At 39.4% G+C, this 11,357-nt stretch overlaps 1 protein-coding gene across 1 annotated transcript; it reads left to right on the forward strand.

Moving 5' to 3' along the window:
* The first annotated feature begins 5,927 nt into the window (after positions 1–5,927).
* On the forward strand, positions 5,928–10,220 carry LOC132779520 (vomeronasal type-2 receptor 26-like). The gene is made up of 4 exons (XM_067470514.1): positions 5,928–6,389; positions 8,026–8,253; positions 8,523–8,649; positions 9,316–10,220. Exons 1-4 carry the CDS (start codon positions 5,928–5,930, stop codon positions 10,218–10,220), a joined length of 1,722 nt encoding a protein of 573 aa, XP_067326615.1.
* The last annotated feature ends 1,137 nt before the right edge of the window (positions 10,221–11,357 follow it).

The following is an 11,357-nucleotide window of genomic DNA, read 5'->3' on the forward strand; positions in this document are numbered from 1 at the left end:
CTTACTTGATTCAGTTAGCAAACTTATTTACCATAATGAAACACAAAGCAGGAGTTTCCCTGTTTCTCAAGTACTGACCACACCCTGGTAATATAGCTCTCCATGGCAACACTCTAGTGGCTCTACTACTGCCCTCTTGCATTGGGTTCTGGTGGGCTATAATTCCCATCAGCCCGTGATCTGTCTGTCTATAATTCAAGGCTGTCCTCCTAACTGATCAGATGGCCCAGTCTTCTTTTTTAGCTTCAATTCCCATCATCCAAGTTTGGTCCAGATCCATGCTTGGTTGAATTCTGAGTGCTCTTTGATTGTGATACTGTGCAACATTTCTACCCAGAGTAACAGGTATCTTCGTAGAATCATACATAGACACTGTCCCATTTTGCAAAAAGCTTTGCTGCACATAGGGCAGCTTGCAAATGCATTCTCACATACCGTAATTTTCCAATAATATGGACAACCTGGGAGCTTGGAAGTGGTACTTTTTACTTTCAGCCAAAATCCATTTTGCAAACTTAGAATAATTCTATCTATTATAAAAGGGTGACCTAAAATAGACTATGGGGTAATTAAATGTGTACAAATGGCCCTTCACTACATGTCCTTTTTTGCACTGGCAGAACTGAAAATCTGGGCAAGATTAATTACTGGTATTGCAGTCGGCTGTTCTGGGGGTGCTTTTCTCTCATTATAGTGTGGTTATCTATATCCAAAGTGTTTTCTGTTTAAGTTGAAAAAATATTGAATTTTACTTGGTTTTTAACTATGCAAGAGCTAGTTTATGTACTGTTTTAAGGGTGCATCTCGACATTGGTTTTTATAGTTTATGCAGTATTTTAATTGTGTATTTTGCATTGTATTTTAATAATCTGGGTTTTTTAATTTGTTTATTTGTCCTGTATGTGAGAGACCTATAGTCTAGGCATTAAATAAATCACTCAACCATTTGCAGGTTTGACTTTTGCAGATTTGATTAAAGTGTTCTATTTAGGAAACTCAAAGTTCTCCATTGTAATTCTATGATCAAAGGTCTCCAGTCATGCTTGAGCATGTAGAGATTTCTAGAAAGAACACTTCTCTGGGGCCCCTTCTACACTGCCATATAAAATCCAGATTATCTGCATTGATAACCTGGATTATATGGGCATGTAGAAGGGGCATGTGAATCTCTAATCTGGTAGTGCGCAACCCATGGCCTTCCAGGTATTTGGGACTCCAATCCCAGAAGCCCTAGTTAATTTGTCAAATTGTCAGGAATTCTGGGAGCTGAAGGACAAAACATCCGAACTACCACAAGATGTGTACCACTTCTCTAAGCCTTCCAGTGCAATTCTGTGGTCAGTTTTCAATGGAAGTTGACTGTATACTTGTGTTGGAGAAATTCCTAAAAAAGGTGTTATCTCAGGTGAAAATTTTGCAATTTCTTTATTTGTATTTTTTCACTTTAATGGGAGTTCCATGCCCCTAACCCAGGTATGGGTAAACCCAAGCCCAGAGGCCAGATGTGATCCCTGGGGATCTTGTCTCAGGCCCTTCTCTCTCTCACCATCTTATCCTTCCTTCTCTTTCTCCCTCCCTTCTTTCCTTACCTTCCTTTTTCTCCTTCCCTTCCACCCTTTTGTCTTTCCTTCCTTTTCTCTTTTCCTCTTCCTTCCTTCCTTCCTTCTCTTTTTCCTTCTTCCTTTTCTCCTTGGGGGATGTTTAGCTGGCAGAAGAGAAGGTAGAGAGGGAACATGAGAACCATGTTTTAAGATTTAAAAGGGTGTCCCATTGAGGAAAAGGGGGGAAACTGACTTTCTGCTGCTCTAGAGACTAGGGCACAAGGGAGGAATGGGTTCAAATGGCAGAGTAAGAGATTTGACTGAAAAGATTAGAAAGAATTTCCTGAAAGTAAGAGCTGTTGGAGAGTGGTGTAGCCTGACTGGGAATGTGGTGGAGTCTCCTTCTCTGGAGCCTTTTCCGCAGAGGCTGTCTATTGGGAGTGCTTTGATTGTGCCTTCTTGCATGGCAGGAGGTTGGACTGGATGGCCCTTGGGGTCTCTTCCAGCTCTGGGATTCTAAGATTATATATCAGGAGTAGGCAATTCAGGTCTCATGGATAACTTTTTCTTTCCTATCCACCATCTCATGCTGACCAAAGCCAACCCATTTGGGATCCAAACATTTTCCATCTTTCCTTCACTTTCTGCCTCCAAAAGAGTAGAGGAAGTGGAGGAAAGGACAGAGAGGGGATTTGGGGAGAATCCCCTTACTCCTGTCCCACCCATCTGGGTCCAGCCTGTCATATGGCCTCCAAGTTAAAAAGTTTGCCCATTCCTGCTCTAACCCCAGTGAATGTGGAGGGCAGACTCTACAATGGCATTCATCACTTGAAATTTCTTATTTTAATGGGATATTTCAAGGGAGAGAATGACATGTGTTGCACAGCATCCGTGGCACGGCAATCTTGGCACTTGACTAGATAATTTCTTCTCTCTAGTCATCAACGCAATTCGGAATAATTATTCTGCTTGCCTGTCCTCAAGGGATATCTGGAAATCGCAGAATAATACACAACAAAGTCAGAAAGCAGTTATAAGACCACTTCTTAATGTTCAGAGCTAACAACAGGCAGGGCTGCAATATGCTTGAGTCCATATATTATGCCGTATTTAACAAATGCTTGCATTAGCTGGTGATCATGAAATCAATTTTCCTTGTACAGGTGATGGGAGTATTTTCCTCTTCAATTAAAGTGTTGAAGCTTTTCATCATGATATCAAGAGCAACAGCCTAAGGCATTAAAGCTGCATCTACTTACCAAAATAGTAGAATGAGACTCTAAAAAATGAGTTTTTTCTCTTCACGTGTGGTGATGATTTCAGTGTTGTTACTTTGGTTGATACCTCATATTGTGGGAAGGATGCACCCCATTGATTATAACATAAAACCACATTTGATTAATTGCAGAGTTAGCGAACTCTTTCCTGTTCTGCGTGAATTTTCTCAAACAGGAGAATTTATCATTGGACAGATTTCTTTCCAAGGCTTTTACCTGCGGCATAAAACTAACTTCAGCAAGTATCCCTCTCTAAGTTTGATCAAGGATGTCATGTAAGGAATCTTCTTTATCTTCACAGTAGCATTCATGTGCTTAGAACATTAAACAATTTGAACGTTTAACAATTGTTTCTTTCCAAAAGAAATATGCAAGCTATATTTAATTCTGCAAGATCTGAGGAGAGATGTTGAGAACTTGGTGATTTTGAGGTCTCTTAAGTTTGACAAAAGTTGAAGTTGGCTTGATGATAGTTAGCAACCACAAATCTGTGGCTGAAGTTTCTTTTTGAACTTTGAATTTGACTCATTATCCTTTCCCCTATCATTGAATGTATGGGTTTGTGGTGTTTTTTTTTTTTTTTGTTTGTTTGTTTTGTGTCAGGATTGACTTGAGAAAATGCAAATCACTTCTGGTGTAAGATCATTGGCATCTGCAAGGATGTTGCATTCCTTAACTAAAGTCCACACCAAAATCTGGCTTTTTTAAATAGCTAGCTACAAACTTTGGAAGACAAAGCACTGTATAAATGTTCTCTAAACTTCAGATGCTAATTTCAAATGCATGTCAAATTAATAATATATGAACTTGTGACATCATGATTCAGATTTCCATGTAGCTTTTAAATAGACTAGCAAATGCTTTGTGAAGGATCATATATGCAATTCTCTTATTAAATAAATGTTAGCTTTCCTAGTGCTTCATATTTTTAGAATTGTGTTTCATAGAATGTATCATTTATTACAGCGTGGTGTCAAAGTACTACCAGCAAGTCCTCGCTCTGGTATTTGCTATAAAAGAGATCAATGACAACCACATGGTTTCACCCAATATTACTTTGGGATTCCAAATCTATGACAATAACTTCAGTTTCCAGATGACGTGTAAGGCCACCCTGGACTTGCTTTCCACTCAGCATAAATCTGTCCCAAACTATAAGTGTGGCATCCAGAACCACTTGGTAGCTGTCACTTCAGGAATTCTATCTGAATTCTCAGTTAACATAGCAGATATCCTTAGTGCCTACAAGATTCCACAGGTAGGTTTCTGGAGAGTGTAAATAAGTATCACACAATGAAACATGTCATTCTCATTCACAGATTTTCGTCATTCTCTGGTGGTTAAGATTATTATTATTCAAGAAACAAGGTGAGACTGCAAAGGAAATTCATCCCCGTAAAGCAGCGTTTCTCAATCCCTGGGGAGAGGGTTGTGAGGTGGTGTCAGAGGAGTCACCAAAGACCATCAGAAAACACAGTATTTACTTTTGGTCATGGGGGTTCTGTGTGGGAAGTTTGGCCCAATTCTATTGTTCAGAATGCTCTTTGATTGTATGTGAACTATAAATCTCAGTAACTACAACTCCCAAATGTCAAGGTCTATTTTCCCCAAACTCCAACAGTGTTCACATTTGGTCATATTGAATATCTGTGCCACGTTTGGTCCAGATCCATAATTGTTTGAGTCCACAGTGCTCTCTGGATGTAAGTGAGCTACAACTCCAAAACTTAAGGCCAATGGCCACCAAACCATTCCAGTATTTTCTGTTGGTCATGGGAGTTCTGTGTGCCAAGTTTGGCTCAATTCCATCGTTGGTGGAGTTCAGAATGCTCTTTGTAGGTGAACTATAAATCCCAGCAACTACAACTCCTGAATGAATCTCAATCCCAACAGTATTCAAATTTGGACATATCGAGTATTTGTGCCAAATTTAGCCCAGTGAATGAAAATATATCCTGCATTTCAGATATTTACATTATGATTCATAACAGTAGCAAAATTACAGTTATGAAGTAACAACGAAGATAATTTTATGGTTGGGGGTCACCACAACATGAGGAATCGTATTAAGGGTTCATGGCATTAGGAAGGTTGAGAAACCTTCCTAACCTTTACAACCTTCCTGCTGTAAAGTGAATCAGGGAAATACTAGTGAAGGCACATCTTTAGAAGGTTGTGATAAACTGCATCTGAACTGTAATCCATCAGACATCAGGATAATCAAAGCGAAGCCATTCTGTTTGGTTGGTTTCTTATACTTGCATCAAATGCTAATGAACATGGATAACATGATTAAGAAAGTGGGGTACTATCCAATATGGTAAAAAATGTATTTAAAGAAATGCAATTATTAATTATAGCTATATGATAATGAATTTTACACTAATAAATGGATATAAACAACTAGAAAATGAACTTTTATCATTTGGAGGGCCAAAGTTTGCCCATGCCTGGGTTGATGGTTCCTATTCTTTCCTCTCTGTCCGTTAGTCACTTGAAGGTGGCTAACTTTCTCACTAGCCCATTTTCACAATAATCCTGTGTCAATGCTCTGCTGGGAGAGAGTGATTTGCCCAAAGAACCTGGTTCTCCCAAGTCATTGTCTAATATTCTAACCAACTGACTGTATAACACTGTCCTACATCATGTGAGCAAGCTATTCTAACATAAATGCTTGTAAGACACTATTTCTAATGCACTGATAACATAGCTCTACATTTTATTTCAGTTTGTTTCTGGATCCCTTTCTCTAGACCAGCAGGACAAAACATCATTCCCTTTCTTGTACCAGATGGCCCCAAGTTTAGCTCAGCAGTGCATTGGAATTGTACAGTTACTTTTGCATTTCAAATGGACATGGGTGGGAATCTTTGTTATTGAGGATGCTGGTGGAGAAAAGCTCTTCCGAGCTTTGGAGCCTAGGCTTTTGGAGGCTAACATTTGTTTTGCTTTTATAAATAAATTTTGTAAAGTACCTTTTGTTGATGGGATGGATGTTGCATTGCGTCGTGATTTGCCATATTTTTTGAAATGCCTGGAAAGCAATGCCACTGTGTACATTGTTAATGGTGCACTTCCATTAATGCTTAGAATCATCCTGTACCTTAATATGGCACCCCCAGATTTCTATCAAGGTAAGGTGTGGATTGTGACGACACACTGGGATTTTATACCAAATAGTATCTTGAAGAGTCATGACATACAGGTTTTCCATGGCATGCTATCCTTCACTATCCACTCAAATGAACCAGTAAACTTCAAAAAATTTCTTCATGGCATTAATCCTTCATGGGCAAAAGAAGATTACTTTATCCAGGACTTCTGGGAGATGGCCTTCAATTGTTCATTGAAACATGCCAGTTTTACCAAGAGACAATGCACTGGGGAAGAGAAACTGGAGAATCTTCCTGGACCTCTATTTGAAATGGGTATGACTGGTCACAGCTATGGCATTTACAATGCTGCACATAGTGTGGCACACGCTCTGCATTCTATGCAGGAATCAAGATTCAAACACAGATCACAGATAGCTGGTGTGAAACTGGAACCCCAACATCTTCTGCCATTTCAGGTAATATTTTTGCATAAGCTGGGAAGAGTCTTTTTGTGGGAGTAGAGAAATGTAGCATTGTGTAATGGCTTGAGCATTGATCTCCAAATATGAAGATTGATTCCTTGCTCAGCCATAGAAATGTACTATATGAAATTAGGTAAGTCACACACGTTAAGTCAGAAACCCTTGTGATATGTTCACCTTAGATTGCTTTCTGAAGCTGTTCCATTATGATGAAGATCTGGTATCACTTTGCTGGTTGTTATTAAATTTTGTCAAATAAAAAGCCAACCAATGAGCTGTTTAGAGTTGTGCTTTCCTAGACCAGAGTTAAAAGATAAATACACTATTACCTTAGTAACCTAAGCCATTATTATCTTATTAACCACTTGTCATTTCAAAAAGTGTGGATTTCTTCATATTAGTAGCTGGGTGTACAGGCTGAGTATCCCTTATCCAAAATGTTTGGGATCAGAACTGCTTTCAATCTGGGATTTTCTTTTCAGTTTTTGAAATACTTTTGTGTTCATACACACCTTAGAATCTTGGATATGAAACCCAGGTCTAAACATAAACATCATCTATGTTTCATATATCAAAATTTACACAACATTTGTGTACACTGAACCATCAGAAAGAAGAGATGTGACTATCTCACTCATTTATGTGGACAATCTTGTATTTTCGAGTATTTCAAATTTCAGAATTTATATGGAGGAATACTCAACCTGTATTGTGTGCCCGCTAGATGTCTGGAATATTGTTACTTAGACCCCACTATAGTGAATAATATAATACTTCATTTATCTTCCACTCTATCTCCCCAAGGGGACTCAGAGTGAATTACAGAATACATATATGGCAAACATTCAATACAGTTATACAATTAACAACAAAGACAGACATTACACAGACAAAGGTAAGGCTTCCCTCTTTTTCATCTCTGGCATCTGGAGGCTGTGCTTGACTCCGGCCATGGGGAGGTGCTGTTGTTCCATTTTCCATGCCAAGGAGCCTGTTGTCCATGGATGCCTTCCTGATTAAATAGTTGGCATGCCTTCATGGGTGCCTTTTACCTCCCCAACAAAGTGGTACCTATTGATCTACTCACATTACTGTTTTCAAACTGCTAGGTAAGCAGAAGCTAAGGCTGATGGTGGGAGCTCACCCTGACCCATGGCTTTAAACTGCCAACCTTCTGGTCAGCAAGATTTTCTGCATCTGGCAGTTTAAACAGCAGCCATTTTCATTGAATCAGTTGTAGAATGACTGGTAAACTACAAGCAAATTCCATTCACCCAGGGAAGCTAACCTAGTTGGAAGAAATAAGAGGATTTGTGGAGCATATTCTTAGGTGAATTGATACTGTAGAATTCATGAAGATTGACACCACTTTGACGGCCATGGATCAAGGGCATGGAATTTTAGTTTGGTGAGGCACCAGTACTTCTTGGCAAAGAAGGCTACACACCTTGTAAAACTACGGTTCCATAGCATTGAGCCGTGTTGGTTAATTATATGGCGTAAATGCACCTTTGATGAAGAATTAATTGGGTTGAATATACAGTGATCTTAACCAATACAGGAAAGTGCTATCATAGAGAGCAATCCAAGACATTTTTGTCCCTTTCTATCTTTTTGTCCTTCTCTTTAGCTCCATACATTTCTCAGATGCCTTTCATTCAACAACAGTGCTGGAGATACTATAAGATTTAATGATGACCGAAAACTGATTGCAGGTCTGGATGTTACAAACTGGGTAACATTCCCAAATCAATCTTTTGTTAGAGTAAAAGTTGGAAGCCTGGATCCTCAGGCTCCTCTGGGTGAAGGCTTAACAATTTTCAATGAAAGCATTGTCTGGCATCCAACATTTAATCAGGTGAGACTAACGAAGTATACTTCAACATTATTTTGTTTTTTGGTTTTTTTTCAAATGACAAAATCAATTTTTTGAGTGAATGACATACATTGGGTTGTTAGGTGTCTTGTGTCCAAATTTGGTGTCAATTCGTCCAGTGGTTTCTGAGTTCCGTTAATCCCACAAAAGAAGATTATTTTTATTTATATAGATGGGTTGCTTCTTCATATGTCAATATAAAACAAACATGTAAGAATATTTCTTGAAACGTATTTTTTTTCTATTGATAGGTGCTGCCCATTTCTACATGTAATGAATATTGTCGTCCAGGTTTCCACAAGAAAAAGAAGGAAAATGAGCCATTCTGCTGTTATGATTGTATTCCTTGTCCAGAAGGGAGAATTACTCAGCAAAAAGGTAGGAGACAGACTTTTCACCATTATCAAGTATACAATTTGTCATAAATTTTCCAGAAACCTGAAACAATAATTGTTGCATATGTTATGGAGGGATAGAGAGACATCAATAATCCTTGAAAGTAATATTGTGATACAGGCTCTTATTATTGAGAACCAACCCTTTAGGTCACATTCAGATATGATAACCCTCAGTCATTATTTTCACCCATCAGAACCATTTCAATGGTTTACAGACGAGAAAGATGTTCTTCTTAAATATTCCAACAAAGGAAGTCCAACAAAAAATGGGATCAACAACCAATTGGGGCCACTATGCAAGCTTTAGAAGTTTCAGTGGCTTCTTCATCAGGCAAATATGTTAAAATAATACAGGAGCAAATTGATGATGATGTTAACTCACGGACACATTATTTGTTTGAGGTTGTCAGTAAAAAAATGGATTACAATGCAATAATCTGTGGGCTAGAGACAAAGAGCACGAAAACACAGGTAACACAATTTCAGCTCTGTTAATAACAGAGAAGCAACTTCTCTTGAGATACTAAGCAAAGCTAGCTGATCATTTCTTAGGCAGAGAACACTGAATTGCTCAAGGAATCTATAGCTAGTTCTACACGAACTGATGCAGTTTGATATTGTTTTAACAATCATTTTTGTTTTCCAGACATGGGTAGCTGTGAGAGTTGTCCAGATTATCAATATGCAAACTTGTACCGTAATCAGTGTCTTCCCAAGATTATAAACTACCTTTCCTATGAAGAACCGCTGGGAATCGGTGTTACTTTGTCTGCTATCGTTTTTGCTCTGATTTCAGCTTTGGTGTTGGGAACATTTTTGAAGCATTGGGACACTCCCATAGTCAAAGCCAACAACAGGACTCTCACCGTTACTCTCCTTAGCTCCCTCTTCCTTTGCTTCCTCTGCTCCTTGCTATTCATTGGACAGCCAACAAAGATGGCTTGCCTTCTCCGCCAAACAACATTTGGAATGATCTTTACAGTCTCCGTTTCTTGTACTTTAGCAAAAACTATCATTGTGATTCTCGCATTCATGTCTACAAAACCAGGGTCCAATGTGAGGAAATGGCTGGGAAAAACACTGGCAAATGCTATTGTCCTTTCCTGCTCTTTTATACAAGCTGGCATTTGTATTATTTGGTTAGGGACATATCCTCCATTTCCAGATACAAATACACATTCATTGAACTTGAGTATCATCATGGAATGCAATGAAGGCTCAACTTTCATGTTTTACTGTGTCTTGGGATATATGGGTCTCTTGGCTGTTGTCAGCTTTACTGTGGCTTTCCTAGCAAGGAAGCTGCCTGACAGTTTCAATGAAGCCAAATTTATAACTTTCAGCATGTTGGTGTTTTGTAGTGTGTGGCTGTGTTTTGTTCCAACCTACCTGAGCACAAAGGGTAAACAGATGGTGGTTGTGGAGATCTTCTCTATCTTAAGTTCTAGTGCTGGGTTACTGACTTGCATCTTTTTCCCTAAATGCTTTGTCATTTTGTTCAGGCCTGACCTGAATAACCGGGAGAAACTAATTATTAAAACAACCCACTAACATTTAAATAAGATGTATGATAGTCTATATGTTTGCAATTTGAGAAATTACTGCTCTAAAAATGCAGTGCTAACTGTGTAAGAATATTCTAGGATAGATGATGACCTGGATTGAAATAAGTTCAGCTCTGATTTAATGTGGTTCTTTCTCCACCCTCTTTCCCTCCACAATATGTTTTGTTTAGATCTTATGCTGGTAGTTCTTTGCCAGAACATTAATTATTCAGGTAACTCATTTAACTCACACCTACACTCATCACTTACCACAGGGCAAAATCAAAGATATGTTATGGACTGACTTTAGAGGCCTTAAAGGTGCCCACACACCCCAGGCCTGATCCGTGGTGGCAATGGGTTGGAGTCTACATGGTCTATCTGGGCCAAAAACGATTCAGCCTGGCAGGAGCATCACCTTCCCTTCAGTGTCACTATCACTGCTGCAGGACTCTAGAAGATTTCCTGGCCATTGTGGGCATCCCATAGTGACATCAACAGAGGTACATGCCTGGCCAGAGAGAAGGAATTGCAATTCCTCTCCTTTCTTCTTGTCTGTTGATGTCAGAAGATCCTAACTTACAATGGCAGAACATAAATCTCTATCTTTATATTGGAAGCATGGCAGGTGAGACTGCTCCCTCTGCCCAGCTGGTTTTTCACACAGTAACAGCTAGGGATGCAGTTCCATTTTTGTGGCCTTTGATAGGCTCTTCAGCATCAAAAGTTCTCCGTCATTTCTCAGGGCACATCTACACTGACACAATCATCCAGCTTTGGTTTCACTGTAGGGGTGATCAGATTGCCATGCCTGCAACTGGTTTTGAATATATTGAATACAGAACCTGGCCTCAAACTGCTTTGCAGAGCCCCCCCCCCCCCCCCCCAATTTCCAGGAGAGATGTACATCAGTGCACCCAAAGTATATGGTGGTTTGTTTGGGTTTTTTGTCGTGTCAGGAGCGACTTGAGAAACACACCACTTCTGGTGTGAAAGAATTGGCTGTCTGAAAGCACATTGCCCAGGGGATGCCCAGATGTTTTTGGTGTTTTATCATCCTTGTGGGAGGCTTCTCTCATGACCCTGCATGAGGAGCTGGAGCTGACAGAGGGAGTTCATCCGCACTCTCCCTGGATTTGAACCA

This window comes from Anolis sagrei, chromosome 6, assembly GCF_037176765.1.
Source record: "Anolis sagrei isolate rAnoSag1 chromosome 6, rAnoSag1.mat, whole genome shotgun sequence".
In the NCBI taxonomy this organism is placed as follows: domain Eukaryota; kingdom Metazoa; phylum Chordata; class Lepidosauria; order Squamata; family Dactyloidae; genus Anolis; species Anolis sagrei.